The 19,793-nt window shown below is 62.6% G+C and overlaps 1 protein-coding gene across 6 annotated transcripts in view; it reads right to left on the bottom strand.

Annotated features, from left to right (window-relative positions):
* Positions 1 to 722: 722 nt before the first annotated feature.
* MTA1 (metastasis associated 1) overlaps positions 723 to 19,793 on the bottom strand; it is a 45,627-nt gene continuing 26,556 nt past the window's right edge. For 3 of the 6 annotated variants that reach the window (XM_058567890.1, XM_058567891.1, XM_058567889.1), the window contains exons 4-21: positions 18,825 to 18,875; positions 18,232 to 18,358; positions 18,102 to 18,165; positions 15,430 to 15,547; positions 11,735 to 11,837; positions 10,624 to 10,723; positions 9,825 to 10,013; positions 8,107 to 8,181; positions 7,781 to 7,839; positions 7,226 to 7,341; positions 6,825 to 6,976; positions 6,543 to 6,732; positions 6,322 to 6,411; positions 5,080 to 5,232; positions 4,940 to 4,975; positions 1,904 to 1,935; positions 1,419 to 1,570; positions 723 to 1,337 (exon numbers count right to left, since the gene is read on the bottom strand). In XM_058567890.1, coding sequence (XP_058423873.1) covers positions 1,187 to 1,337; positions 1,419 to 1,570; positions 1,904 to 1,935; positions 4,940 to 4,975; positions 5,080 to 5,232; positions 6,322 to 6,411; positions 6,543 to 6,732; positions 6,825 to 6,976; positions 7,226 to 7,341; positions 7,781 to 7,839; positions 8,107 to 8,181; positions 9,825 to 10,013; positions 10,624 to 10,723; positions 11,735 to 11,837; positions 15,430 to 15,547; positions 18,102 to 18,165; positions 18,232 to 18,358; positions 18,825 to 18,875 — 1,958 coding nt within the window. In that variant the 3' untranslated portion in view covers positions 723 to 1,186. Of the gene's footprint in view, positions 1,338 to 1,418; positions 1,571 to 1,903; positions 1,936 to 4,939; positions 4,976 to 5,079; positions 5,233 to 6,321; positions 6,412 to 6,542; positions 6,733 to 6,824; positions 6,977 to 7,225; positions 7,342 to 7,780; positions 7,840 to 8,106; positions 8,182 to 9,824; positions 10,014 to 10,623; positions 10,724 to 11,734; positions 11,838 to 15,429; positions 15,548 to 18,101; positions 18,166 to 18,231; positions 18,359 to 18,824; positions 18,876 to 19,793 lie in introns of those variants that run through there. The other 3 variants (XM_058567892.1, XM_058567893.1, XM_058567894.1) reach the window with 2 other exon arrangements.

The raw sequence follows: 19,793 nt of genomic DNA, 5'->3' as shown, positions 1-19,793 counted from the left end.
CGTGGGCCTGCAAGGGTGGGTGCAGGGGGAAACCCGAGGTAGGGTTTCTGAGAACAACGGACTTGCTGAAATCTGAGCAAATTCTCCCTGTGGAAACTCCACACCTGCTAGGGGTGGCCCACGGCTCTGGGCAGAAACCCTTAGACAGCTGGGGCCCGGCTCTGCCAGGAGCAGGAGGGCGGGCTGGGCTGACCCAGCTAAGCTGGCTGCCCGGGCAGGAGGGGAGCCACACGGCCATGGGGGCCTCGCACCTGCCAGTCTGGGTCCCAGGCCAGGTCCAGGCCACCCCTGCCTTGGACAGACACAGGGGTCTCAGCTCCACCATGTCGAGGCCCCAAGCTCTGGCTGGCTCTCTTCCCACCCCCATGGGAGGGTGTTGGACATCGTGCAGGAGGTAGGTGTGCGGGGCAGAGGCAGAACCCCAGCTCAGCCTGGAGGCCAGGACAGCGGTGGGCCACACTCTGCTCACTGGGGCTTCTCCCCCAGGGTCCTCCCACCCAAGGGCAGACCCTCCAGCCTGGAGCCGCCTGAGCACCGGCTGGCCGGGAGTCTGGGCTGGAGGCTGCCTCTGGACCCATGCTGGTGAGGCCAGCGCTGGTCCTGCCCCCGGGGCAGCTGCCGTCTATTCCAGGCCAGGCTCCTCCGAGGTGCTGGTGGGGGGTGGCAGGGCCCGAGGCCCAAGACAGAGAGGGACGGGGACAAAAGACACCACAAGGGCTAGCTGGTTTTTTCTTTTTATGAGTTTTTTTTCCTTTGTTTTTTTTAATATGAAAATTACTTGAAAAGACAAGGGGCCAACCCCACCAGGCAGCTCGGCCGGCCGCTGGCCGCACCGATCCTAACATTCCAGGTGTAAGTTACAGAGCTGAAGTTCATCTACAAAAAAAGTAATAAAAATAAAATTTAAAATGGCACCTTCAACAGAACACAACAAAACTCCGGCCGGCCCGCGAGGCCCGCCGAGCGGGGTGGGCACACGGGCGGCTCCTCAGCTCCGCTCCGGCCAAAAAGGAGACACAAAGCTAAGACAACCCCTGGGCGCTCGGGGCGAGTCCGACCGTGCTTGTCCCGAGTGTCGCCCGAGGGGCAGTTTCTCTGCAAGTGAGGGTGGGAGGGGGCACTACCAAAACCGGGCGGGCGGGGGGCGGCCTGTGGTCGGAGAGGCCTCTTGGGGGGTGGCACGCGCCTAGTCCTCGATGATGATGGGCTCATCGTTGACGGGCGCGGGTGGGGGCGGCCGCAGCGGCAGGGCCTGGCTCTGGCGCAGGGCGATGGGCTTATAGGGCCTGCGGGCAGCTCGCTTGGTCTCCGAGGACGAGAGCAGCTTGCGGATCTTCCTGCGAGGGGACAGTGATGCTCAGTAACGGGGAAGCAGGGCCACCTCATCGCCCGCCCGCCTGCCCCGGGGAGGCTCCCACCTGGTTTCCTCAGTGGCCATGTAAAACACGTCATCAGGGGCGTCGATCCAGTTCATCCGCCGCCGCTTGACGGGGGGCAGGGAGCCCCCCCGGATCAGGCGCACTTTGGTGGGGTACGACTTCCCGTTGAGCAGGAGGTTCCGACTTGGTCCCTGCAGCGAAAGGGAGCTGTGAGCAGACGTCCTGGGGTCTCTGCAGCCCAGGAGTACCCTGCACCCTGGGAGCACAGCCCTGCTGCCAGCCAGGCCCTGGCCAACGACACTGCACCCTGAAACCCCAAGGTGGTGGTCCCAGCAGGGAAGCGTGGGCACTCCGCTGCCTGCCTGCCCCTCCTGTGGTCCCGCTGGGCCTCCCAGATGCTTCCACACAGCGCTGGCAGGACCGCCCCGGCCTCCTCCCAAACGCCCGAGGGAGCCGTGTGAACACACACGTATGCACACAGATGCAGGGAGCGGGGGCCTCCGAGGCCCAGCCCTCTCTCTTACCATGTGCCTGGTCTGTCCGTGGTTCGCCAAACCTGACAAGAGGAAGGAGAAAAGAACATGAGGCTCCAGGGCTGGGCACGTCCTGCCCTGGGCCCCCACACCCCCTGAGGACCCGCAGCTGAGAGGCAGGAAACCTGGGGGCGTGGCCCTCCCAAAGCTGTAGCCCCCACCCAGGCGAGGCCTGGAGAACACAGGTGCCTCAGCTCCCCTCGGTCCTGCCCCAGCCCAAGCAGCCCCACTGCTCTCAAGGCCTCTGAGAGCCATCTCTGGCCCAGCTAGTAGAAGAGGCACCAACTTGGGCTCTAGGCATGAGGCCAGGAGTCTCGGATCTGACAGCTCGGGACTTGGCGCAGGCCGCCCGCCCACCCTTGACTGGGCTGAGACAAATGCAGCCTGGTTTAAACAGTAACCAGGCGACGCCCAGCAGAGCAGTAAATACAGCAGCACGATGGAGCCCCCTCTGCAGGGTGGCCACTCCTCAGGCAGCACCACTCCGACCCCAGGAGGCCGGGCCACACTGGCTTCTTCTCAAGGGGCTCCCAGCCACCCTCCCTGACCCTGGGGCTGGCTGCCCTCGCCACAGGCGCTTCTACCCACCGGGCTGGGGGTCTGAAGCCGCAGACTCTGCCGGTGACTCAGGAAAGGTGCTGTCCCAGGTCACCGTCCACACCCCCACCCCCGGTCCGACCACCCACACCCGGTGCCAAGGTCCCCTACTCCCAAATGCACACTGGGTGAGGACCTGTGCTGAGGGCCAGGGCCTACCCCAGGACCACATTGCCTCCCTGGCTGTGTGTGTGAGCGTGCACGGGAGTGTGTGAGCAGAAGCCTGGGTGTGTGCACGTGTGTGTGTGAGCAGGGCCTCATCTCCACCTCGAGCTGGCTGGCCTTGCTGGCCCGCAGGGACCTGCCCGAGGCCTCCCAGGACCAGCTCTTCCTCAAACTGCTTCTCGGCCAAGGTCTGTCTCTTGAGGGGCAGAAAAGAGCTATCCAGCCCTCCTCCACCTGCGGACCACCTCCTGACCTGGGGTGCCCGGGCAGGGTGGGGGAAGGGGCATGGCACCTGGCCTGCGGCCCCCAGGCCACACGCTACTTACCCAGGTAAGTGCCTATCAGAGCCAGGGATCGCGGAGGGAAGAAAACACATGTTTAAGTTAGAGAGGAAGCGTGTGCGCCGGCGCTGAGGAAGGTGGATGCAGAGCGGAGGCGCGGGGGGGCCGGGGTATGAGTTACCGGGGGCCGTGGCCCTGCCCAGACCTCAGCTCATGCCTGCCCACCCGTCTGTGCCAGTGCCCCCGGCCCGGGCCGCCCTGCAGCACCCCAGGGGGCCAGCTGTGGCCTCATTGAGGGCTCCTGTGCAGGCTGTTGCTCCCCAGGAGGGGCCCCACCGCCGATATTCCTAGGGACCCACACACTGGAACTGAAGTAGATACTCAAGCGCACAGATTTGGGGAAAACTGACAGGAGTAAATGGACTTGATCTACCTCATTACTGGCTCTTTACAAAACAAGCCAAAAAGCCCAAAGATGCCCGAGACGAGCACCCGCTTCCATTTCTGGAGGATTGGGCCAGACTGTTCTCGGGTTGCCCCGGGTGGGTAGACCCTCGCCAGGTGTTTATGTGGGGTGATCAGCGAGAGATGGGCAGAGTCAGGGGTGAGAGGGAGCCCCCACGGAGAGGCTCACAGATGGAGGCAGCAGGGGCATCGGGAGGCCTGGGGCAGATGAGAGAGCCTGTGTCCAGATGGAGAGAGCTGGCAGAACCTGGCATCAGAGCCACCGGCTGACCCACAGGGCGTGCCTGCTAGGGCTCCCAGATGCGGCTGAGAGAGGGAGTGCCCAGGGGACAAGGCTAGGCTGGGGATCACTGCCTGCTGTCACCTCCCGGGTCCCCATGCCCGGCCCACTCTCTACAGGTCCTGGGAGACAATGGAACCTGGCCCACCACCTTAGCCTGCCCTCAGGAAACCAGTCCTGAGCTTGGGGAGGGAGCTCTGGGCACATCCATGCTGGCTGGCCCATGGTGCTGGGGTGCCCATAGCAGGACCCTGACCCTCCCATCACAAGGGGCTGGCAGGAGGGAGCTCTGAGTGCATTTGCCACACCCTTCCCTTCAGTTCTCATCTACCTCCCTCCCATATGGATCCTGCCACAGGCTGACCCTGGGGGGGCACTGGGGCCTCCAGAGTTGACAAGCCCCTCGCTGCCACCACGACCACCCCTCTTCTAGCACCCCACACTGAAGCCCATGACGCCCCTCACCCAAACTAAGGAGCAAAAGCAGAGCCCTGGGTCAGTGGGGGAAGCGATGGCCGTGAGGACCCAATGATTAAGAGCCCCTCCCTAGGCCACTGCCAACTGGGCGCTTGATAGCAGGAGGGTCCCATGGCAGCCTGCCCCTGTGCCCCCTCTGCAGGCCTCAGTCCCCATCCCTAAGTGTCCCACCCACTTGGGAGAGGGTGCTGCTGCCTCAGCTCCGGGAACTCTTATCCCTGGGTGCACCTCCATGTGAGGCCCTGGCCTGGGCGTTCACCTGGGCCTCACACGCCTCTGCTGATCAGGCCCACGGCTCTGTCCTATCTGCCCCCCTGTAGGGGCTGGGGTCCCCCAGCCCCCCACCAGGCAGGGGCGCACACAAGGGTTGCAGGCACAGCACAGGCGGCCACACGAGCTGAGGCTGATGGCATGCGAGTGGTCACAGCGCAATGGCAGACAGTACAGGCAGGCGGCGGGGGCGCCAGGGCCACACAAGCGAGGACAGTCCACTGACCGGGTGCCAGGCCAGGAAGGAGGGGATAGCCTGTGAGCCGGAAGCCCCTGGCAGGAGATGGCACTGGGTGAGTCAGGGCCCACGGGGCAGAGCTTGGCTCTTTGCCAGGTGACCAGGGACTCGGGAGGAGTGCAGCCGGCCCATGTGGACTGCCCTGTGGACGTGGCCTGGGCCGCCCGCCACGCCCCAGGCACATGAGAGCACAGCACACAAGCACCGACAGAGGGCAGGCACCGCGCCCCGCCAACGGCCGCCCCAGGCCTTACCCCTACTGGGCATCAAGAGGCGCTTCTTCATGTTGCCTGGCAGCGCCCGACGGTGGGAGAGAGGGAGAAAGAGCACGGTCAGCGGGCGCAGGCGCTGCGTCGCTGAGCGCCCCGGCCCCGCCTGGCCCCGCCAGACTCACCGTCCACCCCGTTGTGCTGCTCGTAGCTCCTCTTGCCCAGGATGGTGGGGGAGCCATTGTTGATGACGGGGGCTGCCTTGGCGGGGGTCAGGCTGCTGAGCACGCTGGACACGCTCTTCACAGGGTCGGGCTTGGGGGGGCGGGGGTGGGTCTCTGTTGGAGCAATGCAAACATGGCAGCTTTGAGGGGAGCAAACGGCTACGGCAGCTCCCCTGGCCCCACCCTGACCGAGGGTGACCAGGGCCCACCGGGGGAGAGCACCACCAGTCCTGCACCCTGATCAGGGACTCCTGAGAGCAAGGGACAGCCTGGTGGGGCCAGAACCTCAGCCACAGCCAACCAGCTGGATCACTGGGCAACTGCCAGCAGCTTACAGGTTCCAGACGCAGGCCCATAAACAAGCAGGCCCATTACAGGCCTCCAGGTCCAGGCCACCGGAGCTGATGGCAGGCAGCTGGCTGCTGGCCAGATGATGAATTAACGGCCTGGCTGGGCTGGCCCTAGTGGTGCACGCCTGCACCTGTCGAGGCCCCCAGCCCTTGGTGGCTCTCAGGAGCCACAGGCCATCTCCTCCCACAGGACAGGGCAAGGCCAGCCCTGGGACCAAGACCCCAGACAGCGAGTGACGCCAAATCCACTTGTGTCTACACGGAACACACTTAGCTCAGGGTTCTGGAATGTCCTTCATGGAAGGAAAGTCACCTCCATGCCGGGAGGGACTGACTCATGAGCCCTCCCCTAGCCCAGCAAAGCAGCAAGCCCCACCCCTCCTGCCCAAGCCCCCTGTGGCTGGCCAAGTGGTAGGCAAAGCTGTGCTGAAGGGCGCCAGCCGAGGTGTTCAGGGTCCCGGGCCATGAAGGCCCTCACTGCGAGGCTGCTGGCTGGGTGTGCATGCCTCCCACCAGCCGTGGGCCTGCCCAGAAGGGACCTGCAGCGGATGCTGACCTGGCCAGAGGCATCAAGGAGCAGGTGTACCTGGGGACCCAGACCCCAGGGACTGCAGGGCGTGAGGGGAGCCTGGACCCTGAGGGGGCACAGGGACACAGCAGCTCAGGCCCCAAGGGCCACACCTGAGCCTGGCACAGTGCAAGGTACCCCGAAGGGGCAGCTCGGGGCCTGGCTGGCTGTCCGGGGCTGCGAGAATGCACACACTTGGCAGGGTCAGCATCGGGTGGCTCTCCTCCGTGCAGGCCGCCAAGCCCGCTGGCCACCCGTGCTGTGCTGGGGATGGGGCAGGCTTACCAAGATACCGAAGCACAGCTTCCAGGGGCTTCCGCACGGCCTGCTTCAGCACCAGTGGGCTCTGAGAAGCTTCAGGCAGCCGGGCTGTGCCTGTGGGGGGCCGTGTGGTGTGAGGGCCTAGGCACGCACGAGGGGAACCTGGGGGCCAGAACTCCCGTCGGGGCCTCGATGCCCCTCCCCACCCCCACATCTCCCTCCCGCAGGTAGGGCTAGGTACTCACACTCAGCCTTGATGGCCGCGCTGTTGATGGGCATGTAGGGGTGCCTGGCAGCATGCCATGGGCGCAGGATCTCTCGGCACAGGCGCCGGGCAATCCGTGTGAGCTTGGTGGTATGCAGGTAGAAGGCCTGTCTCGTCTTCATGGCAAACTTGGGGCTCCCGCTGCTCCGGGCTGGGATGCCGTGGGGGCTCTGTGGAAGGGGGCGCGCCGCCCCGACACAGCGCCATGACCGCGGGCCGGGCCACGTGGCCAGGCGTGGGGCGGGGAGGGGGGCCCACTTACCATGTTACTGCGGTTTGGTCCTGGCCTCTCTCCATCTAACCGGGTTGGCATTTTCAAGCCACCATATTTCTTCCAATATGTCCAACAAGATGCGCAGAGACGACACTGCATGTTAGGGGGACCCCAAGAATACCACTGGTAAGACTGGGTGGCTACGGACATAAAGTTGGAAATAGACGGATTCTTAAGCAGAACCAGTGACGGCAAAGAGCATTCCACAGCTGTCGCCCGCCCGCCGAACCGTCCCACCCGCGGGCCCGGGCACCCCGTGGACCCCAAGAGGAGGGCTTCCCTGGGCAGGGTGTGGCCCCCGCCCCCAAGGCCAGGACCCCCAGGAGGGTCAGGGGTGCCCAGCGCTGCAGGCTGGGTGTGCCCCGGGTGCCGGGCGGCGGGGCACTTACTGTAACAGCTCTCGCAGGCCCGGCCGGCCCCGGGGCTCTGGCCTGGCGCCCCTGCGCCATTCACCACGCCTGCCTTGACGTTATTGACGCTGATCTGGTTCGGATTTGGCTTGTTACTTTGGGTAAGGGAGAGAGGGAGGATGTCACGGGTGCGCCAGGCCGTTGGGGCATAGCTCCCGGGAAAGCGAGACTCCCGGGGTGCTGGCAGCCCCCATCCAGAGACCCCCGCCACAGGGGAGCCGGCCTTCCTCTCACCCAGGGCTGTGCGATCTTTTTCCTCTCAAGTTCTGGAAGTGGCTCCTACAGAGGTCTCAGCCCTTATCTACGCCCTAGCTCCCTCTGCCAGTGCTTGGCTCAGCCCAGAGCTGAATGCCAGACTACCTGGGAGGCTGAGGGGCAGCCAGGGCCAGGCTGCCGGGAACTAGCCCCTACCCAGGCCGCGAGGATGGGGCCCCACCCTGACTTTCCTAGGGAACATCTGACGCCGAAACTGCACCTGGGCCCACCCAGCCCCAGCCCCAGGGACGGCAAGTGGCGCTGTGAGGGCGTACTTACTAGTTGGGAATATAAACTTGCTTTAACTTGCTCTCCGCTTCAGCTGCTTTCAAGCGTTTCTAAAAACACAAAACCCAGAGGATCAGAGAGACCAGCAGGCTGGGCCTGGGGAGGGGGCTGGCCACCAGGAAAGGCTGGCCATGGGGAGGGGAGCACTTGTGTCCCCCCACTGCCTCCCTTGGGAAGACTTTTGTGAGAGGTTGTCCTGAAACGCAAACAGGACCTGACAGGAGAGGTGGTGGCTGGGGTCCCGGGCTGTGCTCTCCGGCCCCAGTGGCCCTGGCTCAGGAGTGTGTGGGGCCAGGGGAGGGGAGCAGGCAGCTCACCTGCTGGACGTATCTGTCAGTGGTCTTCCACATGTAGTAATACTCGATGATGCTGGTGAGCGACTTCCAGGGGAGCTGGGTGAGAGAAGGGTGCGTAAGGTGGGGTGGGAGAGCCCACTAACCCCCACCCAGGAGGAGGAGGGCCTCCCCGAAGCAAAGACACATGGGGCCCCTCCTGGGGACCTCGCCCCTATCAGGACACTTCTTCGAGCTGCACTTTATCTTGGGCAAACTCCATATTTCTCAAAATGCTCCTTGTCTGGGTCCAGCGATCTAACTCGAGGGCTACTCAGGTGCGCATCCTTTTCCTCCTGCCACAGTAGTGCACAAGGTCCTGGCGTTCCCTCCACATGCCTCCTTGCCGACAGCCCAAGGACTGTAAGTTTGCAATGTTTTCACCAACGTTACTTTAGGACATCCCGTGTGTGTTCTCAAGTTGTAGCTTGTGCGTTGCTTCGGCGCCATCTTCGAATTCCCGAGGGCCGAGTTCTGGTCCCGGTGGTGGTTAGCATGCCTCTCGCCGGAGTGCTTTCTGCTGCTCCGGGTTTACTGTGCTACCTACAGAACCAACTTCCCACGAGCACACGGAGGAAGCGGATCAGGGGCCATGGGTTTGTCCGAGACAGCAGCCTTGTTCAGTCCAGAGTCCAGGCACTGTCTGCATTGCATGCACTTGATCTGTCACAAAGGAGAAGGAGGTGCTGGTCTCCAAGAGTGGGGTCCATTGCCCTATGTCTCCAGCGGCTGTGCCACATCCCGGCCGTGTCCCCCGGCACGCATGGTGACATTGGTGAAGCGGGTGGTACTTCCCCCTGAAGTCTGCTCCAACCACAGCCTGCTGCCTCATGCCCAGTCTGACCTCCAGCCCTGTCTCCAGCTCTATTCATCTTTGTCTGAGACGATCTTACTCACCTCGTTCAGGTTTTAGCAAGTTAGATACACATCAGCCTCGCAGAGGCCGCCGGCTCTCTGGGCAGGTCAGGAGAGCACACACCCTCCCGAGACACCCTGCTCTCTGCTTCTCCAGGGACCTGGAGCCTTCTCAGCCTCAGTAGGTCCTCCGATGGCCTCTGTGGGGACTGACTTGGGGCAGGCCTGGCCGCCCCGACCAACGTCACTTCACCACCCTCGGTGGTTTCTTCTGCCTTCTGGAGGCTTCTCAATGCTTCACCTGGTACTGTTGCAGTCACCCTCCTAATCAGACGCTGGCAAGCCCGTGCGTCCTGGCCCCTCCTCGGGGCTGGGGGTCACTCGCTACTTTCTGCTTGGACACACTTCTCTCCGTGTGACCCATCGGGTCCACCGTGGGGCGAGGCTGCTCTCCCTTCAGACGAGTTTAAATGTGTTTTGGGGATGTCAGCGGGGAGGGGTCCTTGAGGGCACCAGCCCTGCCCGCACTGGGGATCCACGGGCTCACTGGGGGGACACCTCCAAGGGACACAAAACAAGGACACACAAGAAGAGGCTCAGCTAGTTAAAACCAACCAACAAAACCAAATCAACAAACTCCAACAAGCTCAGGGCTGTAAGTGCAGCGAGGACTTGGGGGCGCCAGCGCTGCCCCTTGACCTGACAGCTTGCACCGGGTGGCACACACACTCTCTCAGCCCAGGTATCCCCCTCATGTCTCCTCAGGAGCCTCGAATGGATGAGGGGAACGGACACACTCTGGCCTCGGAGGGAGGAGTGGGGTCCTGAGCCTACCCTGCAATACTCACAAAATCTTGCTGAATGTCTGTGAAGTCTTTCCCGTATTTCTCCAGGGCCTCCTCGAAAAGGCTGGCCTCCGAGGCTGACCACTCCTCCATCTCGTCCCTGCAGAGCACGGGCCCGCCCTGCGGCACCAGGGCCGAGATGGCCTTAGCAACATCGTACACGCTCTTGTGCAGCGTGTCCATGGCGTGGAACTGCGGCAGGAGACAAGGGGGTCACACAGGCTCCCCTGCAGCAACCATGTCCAGGCTGCCACAAGGACACCGGAGCCCCACGCGGGGCTTGCCACCTCGCCCCACCATGAGACAAGGACGGACCCGAGGGGCCCCGGGAGACGTGGGGAGAGCAGAGGAGATGGAGGCAGGCTTGCTCCCAGGCTGACCCCCACGGAAAGCCCCTCCACAGACGACCCAAGGGAGGCCCCGGTGCCTGGGGACTCCCCAGCCTGGCGGGCAGTCCTGGAGGTCATAGGGGCCCATCCCAGCCACCTGGAGCCAGCAGACAGTGGTCAATCCACCTGCTTTCTTGCTGCCATCCCCACCTCCCCCGGCTGGTGCAGTGACCCAAGGGGGAAAGAGGCCCTAGCAAGGCGGGCCCGTGTACGCAGAAGGGGTCAGCCCTGGCAGGTGAGCTATCTTCTGGAAGGTGTAGCTACCCACCTGAGACAGAGGACTGTGAAGGAGCAGTGCGGGGGGGACAGGACAGCCTGCAGAACAGCAGGTCCCAGCACGGCCTAAGAACGCGCAGGCCAGGGCTGGGGGCTGGTCCTGTGCAGACGCCCGGGGCTGTGGGCATCCTACTCACCAGGGTGATGTCCCGAGAGGCGGCCGCGGCACTCATGTGCAGGCTGGGCTGGCGGACGGAGCTGCTGCAGTCCAGGGCCCGAGCAAAGGTGCCCACGGAGCTGGGGAGGAGAAGAGACACTGACCACTGGAGCTGGATGAGCAGAAGGGGCGCCCTGACCAAACCCAGGGATTCAAAGACACAGAGACGTGGCTGGCCGGGGGTGCAGACGCGCTCACACAGCCAGGGCGGTGCCCAGGAGCCAGCTGACCAGAGTGGCCCCAGGCACCAGGAACAGAAACCTCGTGGGCATTGACTGAAAAACTCCCTAACCTGCACACGTCTGACGGAGCACGCTGCCAGCACCACCTCGGGAACGTGCAGCGCTGAGACCTCACATCCTGAGCGTTCTGCAGAGCTTGTCTTAAGAAAGAGGGCACGAGGCTCTGCCTCCACAGTGAAAGCTCAGGACCTGCTTCTAAGTTGTCCCCGATGGTGCTTGGCCCAGGCTGAACATGCAGGAGCCTTCTGGGCGCATGGCCCCCGAAGTGCTCGCAGGAGCTCCCCTCCCCCCTGCCCCAGCCCCGGCCCCGTCTGGGGGTCTGCCCAGGCAGGAGCTGCTCCTCAGAGTGCTGCCACTCTTGTGCTGTAAGGCCCTGGGTGTCCAAAGCCACCTCCTTCCCTCCTGGCTGCCTCCACCTATCTCCAGGGCCGGCCAGGAGCCGGACAAGCTCCTCTCTGTCCAGTCCTAGGCCCAAGCAGAGAGCCCCATCTGCACCCAGCCAGCTCAGCCTCTGTCAGTGGCAGCTCCTGAGGTACATGGGTGGGTGCACAGGCCCAGCCCCTCAAAGCCAGAGCTGCCCCCATGACCTGCGGGGACCCAGCAGCAGAGTCAGCAGCCAAGAGCATCTCCACATCCAGGGAAGGACTGGGTCTGACCCTCCCAGACCTCCTTGCGAATTGCAAGGGGGTCTCAACAGAGTGAGGGCCCCTCTGAGCTCCCATGCTCCTCGCTGGGGGATCCCCTGCAGGACAGACACCAAGGGCTTCATGTCCCCACACCCATGGCAGGGGGCGAGGAGGCAGCATTCCAGGCTAACTGCCTGTGCCGCCCCTGGCACCCCACACTCACCGGGCGACCACCAGGAACTGGTCGATCTGCTTGTCTATGAGCGGGTTGTGTGCCTCCCACACCTTGGTCTCCAGTTTGGACTGGTCTCGGCCGTCCTCCTCTCCTACAAGGAGGAAATGCAGGCAGTGAGACCAACAAAGGCCATGAGAAGACCCCCATGGCTTCGGCAAGGCCTTCCGGAGCCAGTGGTCTGCCTGCTTCCGAGGGGTGACAGGCGACTGCCCTTCTGGCTGCACGCCCTCCTGCCCGGATGCTGGGAGGTGCTGGGTGGAGGAGGGCCGAATGAGCCCAGGAGGCTGCAGTGTCAGTGCATGTGCACACACACGAGGTATCACATCTTGAAACAGTACACACCCAGGGCTGGAGCCATCACATGGCCTTGGGTGGATGAGCCTGAAGACAGGTGACATCGGGAGGGCCTGGGTGAATACCCCCAAGGTGGGACCCCAGCACTGCTCAGGGCACTGCCGTGGCTAAAACAGCCAGCTGTGACCAAAGGGAGCAGAGGCAGTTCAGTTTTTGTTTCATCAAGCATTTTATTCTGAGACACTGCAGGTTCATGGGCAGCTGTTCCCAGTCCCCCAGTGTAAGCACCCACAGTCCACTCATAACCAGGACACGGGACACTGACATCGACATGATCCAGATATGGACACGTCACCCAAGGACCCTCCTGGTGCCTAAAAGGGCTCTGTTTCAGTTCATCTTTTCTTCCCTGGTAAGTGTCCCCCGGGCCCCGGTGAGGCCACAGCCATTTGGGAGGTTTCTGTCCCGGGGAGCTGTCAACGCCGAGTGCTCCAGAACCAGGGAGGGTGGGACAGCCTCTGAGGAAGTAACCTTTACTCAGAGCACAGAAGAAGGGTGCCAGGAGGACCCTCAGGAGAATTCACAACCCAGCACAGCCAGGCCGGCACAGGCAGGATGCCCCGCAGCGGTCCTTGTCCCGCTCCCTGGCCGAGGCCACACCCCCCCCATTTAGCTCAGGCTCTCAGGCTGCGTGTGACATTCGCTCAGCCCCTTTGCTCTCAGCAGCAACGAAGCCCCAGACCAAGGACGGGGACCCCTCACAGTGCTCAGCGAGCCCATTGGGGAGCCTGGGGTGAGCAGGGCCCTGGAGCAGGGCTGGGCACAGCTCAGTCACCAAGAAAGCAAGCACTTCCCTGCTACAGGGAAGGTCAGGCCTGGCAAGGCCCCAGGGAGGCTGCTGGGCCGGGGGGCTCACAGGGGAGAAGCCCCGTGCTGCAGATGAACAGCACAGATGGGTAGGCGTGGGAATCTAGGGGCACAGCCCTCGAAGTTGTCCTGGAGGTCAGGGTCCTGGCGACTGCTCTGAGGCGAAACGTGAGACGTGGCATCTCCAGGATGAACGTGGGTGGGATTTTCCCAGTGTCGTGGGTGGACTCCTTCCTGGTGGGGACTCTGCCCTGAGACCCCTCACTCGGGGAAAGTGGGCACCGGGGAAGCCGGGGTCCAGCTCCTCCTGGCGTCGCAGGTCTGCAGGCCATGACCAGCTCCCACCGACCGCCGGGCAGCAGAGCTCAGAGCCATGAGCGTGGCCGGCCCACAGTGCCCGCCTGTCCTCCCACACCAAGCAGACTCGAGGCTGGCCGTCATGGCGCATTCACTTTAAAACTCCAAATGCATTAAAGGCAGGTGTGTGACTTTGGTCACCAGAAAAGATCCCAGGACCCAGGAGGGGGCAGGGCTGCAGGGATGCCAACCACGGGCGGCCCCTGGACCACCGGCAGGGGCTTCGTCAGGGCCTCCTGCTCTTCTCAACCCAAGCCCAGCACCCCTGGCAACCCGAAACAAGATCTCCTGGGACCTGCAGGTTGAGGATCTGAGGTGGCCGCTCAGAGGGGATGAGGTACCTCCTCCCACCAAGCACCAAGGCCACTACTCAGGATCACAAGGTCCTCTGACATTCCCAGTCCACACAACGTCCTCCTTTGGTCCTCTCGTGGCCTCTCCCATTTCTAACTGGACGTGGCCGTCACCAGGCCCTTCACTCTCAGCCAGGCTGGGAAGGTGGGACATGGCACCGCCAGAGACTTGGCATCGGGATGGCGCGGGCCCGGGAAGCCCTGTGAGTCCCTGGAGGATAGCCGGTCCTGGGGCACCACCCTGGCACCAATTGCGCCCACAGCAGGGGGACAGGGCCCCGCCCACTCAGGGAGAGGCTGCAGCAGGGAGACCCCTGTGTGGTCAGGTAGGAGTGGGGTGTGTGCGTTCAGGAAAGCCACCAGAAGTGACAGAAAAGGGCCAGAAGCTGGGACCACAGCGCAGAGTGCCAGAGCAGGCAGGGAGGGCAGCCTCGCTGCATGCAGGACAGACAGACACGCATGAACGGTGGGGGAACACCACACGCATCCTGGTGTGGCCCCCCACCACACGGCTTCCTGTCACCCTGACTTAGCGCCTCCTTCTCACATCATTTGACCAGATGGGCAGGAACCCCCGAGAGATGAAGAACAAAACAAACCAACAGGAGGAAGCAGGTGTGTGAACCTGTGTGTGTGTGTGTGCGTGTGGTGTATGTATGCGTGTGAGAGGTGTGCGTTACATCCTGTAACGTACACAAGCCAGGATCAGACATTTGAAACAACTAGACCAGCCTCAGAGAGACACACAACCACAGGAGAAGAATAGGAGGCCTCAGAAAAAGGCAAGTCCAGCACTTATAAAGGATCCTTAGAGAAACCCACGATGGAGGAAATGGAAAGGAGCAGAGGAAGGCAGGAGCTGGGGAACTAGTTCTGGTCCAACCCTGTCTAGCTGGCCCCACATGACAAACACCAGGAGACGCTCGCTTGGCTCACCAATCACATGGCCTATTCACAGCTAACAAATACCACTTTAGCAGGAAACGATGACACGGCCAGGGACAGCGGGAGGGAAGTGACCGGTAACCGTGAGAAGGGGCCAGGCCAGCTGATGAGAAGCAGAGGGGACTGCGGGAGCTGAAAGTGGCTGTGGGAGGCCCAGCCGCCGAGCAAGCTCCCACAGCTGCACGGCCTGTTCAGACAACGCAGGAGCCCAGTCTGCCAGGCAAGGAGGCTCGGCGCCTGCCAACCCCAACCCAGGCCTCCGGGGAGGATGGGACACAGGCTGCCCGAGTGCAGCCGCCGCTGTTCAGGGGCCTGAGTGCTTACAGCGTGAGAGGCAGTGTCATCTCATGTGCCACCAAAAGGAAGCCCACAAACGCCACTGGTCACAACTGTCAGATGAAACACAGAGTTTCTCTGCCAGAACCGTGCCCCCCGGCAGGTCACCATGGGTCCCAAACTCCTGCCTACATTGCTTCGTTAGGGTACAAGACAGGCTGAGAAGAAAGGGGTCGAGCCCACCCACGACCCCCAGGCTGCTGAAGGCCCGAGGGAGGGTCAGGGAGCCAGGCACCGCATCCCCTTGGTGCATGGCAGGCCTCACGGAGGCCACACCCACTAGCAGAAATCAGCAAAACGGGCAAATTCATCCAAAGTTTTCTGAACAAAAAAAGAGCTTTAAAGAAGTTATGAAAACAAAAGCCGAAGAAAACAAAATCTCCACGTGGCAGGGATGGCTTGATGACAGGCCCTGCTGGGGCACAGGGCTGGCTGCTGCCACCAACTTTCAAAGCAACCCCCTCACACACTCAGAGTCGGTGCATACCCCAGCCTCCCTGTGCGCGGAGCTGAGGCCCTGCCCCGTCCTACCTTCTTTTAACAGGTCAGTGATGTCCGCCTGGTACCGGTTCCCTACTCGAATCTCTCCTTTATCAGCCAGGAGGGTCTTCTGCTGTGGGTCGTAGACTAGAGAATAGAAGAAGAAATCCTGAAAAACACCACACGAGACAGGCGTCAGCACGGGGCGCCGGACAGGCCTCGCCCAGAGCCCACGGTGGGGTCACACTGCCCGTCTGAGCTTGTGGTGGAGGTTAGAGCAATGGGAGAAAATACACAAAAGCCGAGAAGCAGGAAGGATGCCGACATGACCACTGCACAGGACGATGATCTGCTTAGAACCCACAAAGAGCTGACAGACTACCAGACTTGAGACAGCTCACCGAGGCTGCTGGGTACGACCAATACCCCCACATCACTGCATTTCTATCAGCAGCAACAGCTTGAAAATTTAGTTTATAAAAAGTGTTTAACAGCAACCAAAATCCTAAGCATCTAGGGATGAATCCGACAGATTCTGGGCACATCCTTCAAGAAGATGGTGCGGTTTTGGGGTGGGTTGTCACAGGAGACATACACAAATGAGGAGTTACAGAATGTTCTGGACTCGATGCCCGGAGCTGTCAGCAGAGCTGCAGGCTGTACACAGCTCTTCGCTGATTCAGCTTCTGCCTCTAAGCCCATCTTCCCCTAACTCGCCAGCGCCCAGGCTGCTTTGGTTGGAGTTCACACAGTCCGGCGTTCCCGACCCTTCGCTGTCCGGCACCCTGCGTCCCAACATTTACTGGTGTTTCTTGGAAATGCGTCAAGCTGGTTTGGACTGTTTTTGAACAGCAAGTCTGCTGACCCAGGCCTTCCACCGGAGGACTCGCCGGGGGGAACTCGGGGTCTCAGCACTCATGTGCCTGGGGCTCCGCTCTCCCTGACTCCCATTCTACCTCCCTGGGCTCCTCTTTGGTTGTTTGTCCCGCTCTCGGTCCATTCCCCCTGCTGTTCTAAACCCACCTGCAGCTGCCTTGGCCTGCCCACCTCCTCTCTTTCTTTAAATTGATTGGGCAGAGCCGACTGGCTCCTCCCAATGTCATCCTGGGGCGTGAGTCCGCAGAGGCTACAGCCGTGCCTGTGAGGACTGCCTGAGCGGGGCTGTTCGGATCTCAGGGAGGGAAGGCTGTGTCGAGTGTCAGGGGTTTCGGGGCACCCAGCCCCCAAATCTGCAGCCCGTTTTCTCATCATGTAAGAACGATGTGCTTCCTAAGCTGGTAAGTGGAAACAGGCAAGCACCCCCCAGCCCCTGCCACCTGGAGACACGCACAGGGCCTCAAGCGTCGGTCCAAGGCCACTGCTGCGCACACGCAACACAGCACACACGTGCTTGCCGCACAGGTAAACTGTTTACAGCCAGCCTTGTCGCTCATGAACATCTCTCCGCATCACTTCCTCTGTGTGGCTGTCACTAAGGGGTCTTTCCGGTCACGCATAGGCCTTCCTCTCCCTTCCCGGAGCACCAGGCTCCAGGTGGCCTTCTCCCAACGTGCCGGCGTGTGGTGGGGTGCCTGGCTGCCCTGGCCGAGCCCGGCCTGCACTTCAGGACTGATTTCAGGCGTTGTCTCCTGGCGGCTTCCCTGAGTCAGGCCCCAGATGCAGCCACAGCACCAGGATGCCCTCACCAGACTGCCATCTTTGGTTCTCATCCGTAGTCTGTTCCCCACCCACTGTGTCCCCCGGAGCTCCGCGATGAGCCGGGCTCTGCATGGTGGGAGGGGACTGTGGCCGAGAACAAGTGGTGCCAGATGCAGATGATGACAGTCGTGCGACGAGTGTCGAGACGGGGGCACGGAGCTGTGGGGCAGCCACGGGCAGAGTGGACTGAGCTGACTCAAGGTCGCCTCAGAGCCCCAAGTGCCACATGGGGACACGCAGGGAGGGGACAGGCCCCGCAGCCAGGACAAGAACACACCCACTCCTCAGCTGACCCCGGGAGTCTCCTTACACCGTGACCCCATCCCTCTAAGTAACTAACGTGCCCCAGCTCCTCCAGACCTCAGCTGGCTGTCTCTGAACATCCTCAGAGCAGCAGCTCTCACTGGGGTGCCGCTGCTCCCTGGGGGCATGTCCACTGCCTGGAGATATTTTTGGTTGTTACAACTCAGGGGGTGGGTAGCATGGGTTGGGTAGCATCCTACAGTGTGTGGGGTCCCCGGTTCTTGTCCCCGGATAAGGAGGTTGGTCCCAAGGCCCTGGCCCCAACAGTGCAACCCTGGCAGCACTGACGTTTCTGATTTTATAAACTTAGAAACCCTTCTCGTCACCCAGACAACATAGTTCTGGGTCAACACAGTGAGGGCTCAAGGCAGTGGCCTGCATTGCTGTACGGCCACACGTCTGTAGTGAGAGCACGAGCTGCAACCATTATCCCCCCGAGACAAGCCGTTCTGGAGAGAGAACACACCAGCTGTGCCCCTCCTGTATCCTCCCGGGCTGGAGGGAGTGGAGGCTGCACAGGATACTGGGAACGGAGGTGACCAGAGCCTGGTCTCAAGATGCTGCGGGCAGGGAAGGGTCTGGGCCCACAGTGAGGTGGGAGAAGTGTCCCCCAACCCAGGCCAGTAGAGGCCAGCAGTGGGGGGATGGTGCCCAGCCTCCGCCTCCAGCCACCAGGACGCCCTGAACCCACAGCGCCAGGGGACCCCAGTGACCAGCCTCACCTCTCGCTCCAGGTAGGACTTGAGCGACTCGGTCTCGTTGAGCAGGGTGACGCTGCACTTCCCTCTGCAAGAGGAGGACACGCTGTCAGAGGAGGAGGGGCAGACCCTTGCGCCCGCCCGACCCGGGTACCTGATATGGGTGGCAGGCAGCGACTCCAGCTGTCGCGAGAGGAACAGCTCCCGATGCCGCAACTGGTGCTTGAGCTTCTCGGGCAGGTCCACCATTTCTGGGTTCTCCATTTCCTCCTCTATTTCTCCTGCAGGACGAAAAGCCCCCATCAGCCGGCCCCACAGAGGAAGGCCCATGAGCCGGCTGTGCATGCCCTTCCCCCTGCCCGACCTGGAGTGGCCGTGGAGGTCCCTGCAAGCCCCCAGCAGATGCTCTAACACCAAATTACCTGTTCACGCCCAGGCACCCGGAAAGCACCAGGGACCCCCGAGCGCCAGGACGGGAAGAGGGAAGATAGCATCTTGTACTGGCCTCGGAAGCAGCAGGCAAGAGGGCAAGAAGGGAAAACGAGGCAGAAGCCACTACCGGTCGGGACGGGAAGGCAGACGCCCACCGCCAAGCGCAAGGCCAGCAGAGACCCTGCCCCATAGCCCTCCTGGCACCAGCAGGACCCTCGGGTGAGCTGCAGCGCACGGTGCAGACGGCCATGCAGGCGGCCCGCGCCCCCCCAGCAGCACACAGGCACGAGGACCCGCCCGCAGAGGTGGTCTTACCTTCCTCACCGTTGTCGGCCCCCGGTCCGGTTTTATAGCAGACTGACAGGGCTACAGAACAGACAGACAGCACCCAGAAAGTGGGTTAGCGACAAGGCTTCCAGGTTGGGAGGCAGGGCAGACATGAGCTGCCGGCCTCCTGGAGTGGGCTGAAGACCACTGGCCAAACCCAGAACACACCTGGGCCTCTGGACATCCCACCCAGCCGACCTTGGCCACCCGCCCACCCCAGCGCCCACGCTGCCCACCCGCCCCGGTGCTGGGGGACCCTGGCCACACCCCCAGGACTGGGACAGCGATGCCCACAGGGAGAGCCCAAAACTCATGTGTGTCGAGGAGTGGGTGTAGGGAGCCCTCCACGAGGTGGCCCCCCGGCACACTCAGGCCTGGGGGATGTGATGCCCCCAAAGGCATAGTGGAGGTTTGGGACAATGCAAAGGGCCTGCGGGGACGACACCAGGGCAGGGGCACGTGCAGCTCGGCCACCCCATGGGCTGCTTTCCCCCTGCTCTGGGCAGCACCTTGGGAGCCTCCAGACCTGCAGCTAAACCCCGTCCTCTACCCCAGGCCCCAAAGGGGAGGGGCATGGAGCGATGCTCCCAGCTGTCCCCATGTGCCCTCCTCCGGGCACTCCCCACGCAGGCAACCCCTTCCCTCTGATCCTGCACGACCCTCTGCTGCCCCCCTGTGGTGGATGCGGGGAGTCCCCCCAACTGTCACAGCCCCCGGAACCCCGGGATGCCAGCAGCTCAGAGGCCAGGGTTTGGGGCTGAGGGAGGAGGCAGCTCTGGGTCTGCTCTAGGCAGTGGGCCACAGGAGCCACAACATCCACACTGCTGGCCTCATCACCTCCCGGCCCAGTTCCGGGGACCCCACGAGGCATACTGCACCCCCAGCATGGGGACGTGACCAGTGTCCAGAAGCTTGACCTGCATCAGCACCACTGGTCCAGATAGCACAGCTAGGAAC

This window comes from Diceros bicornis, chromosome 24 (genome assembly GCF_020826845.1).
Source record: "Diceros bicornis minor isolate mBicDic1 chromosome 24, mDicBic1.mat.cur, whole genome shotgun sequence".
Lineage (NCBI taxonomy): Eukaryota > Metazoa > Chordata > Mammalia > Perissodactyla > Rhinocerotidae > Diceros > Diceros bicornis.
This window is presented reverse-complemented; position numbering and strand designations above follow the sequence as displayed.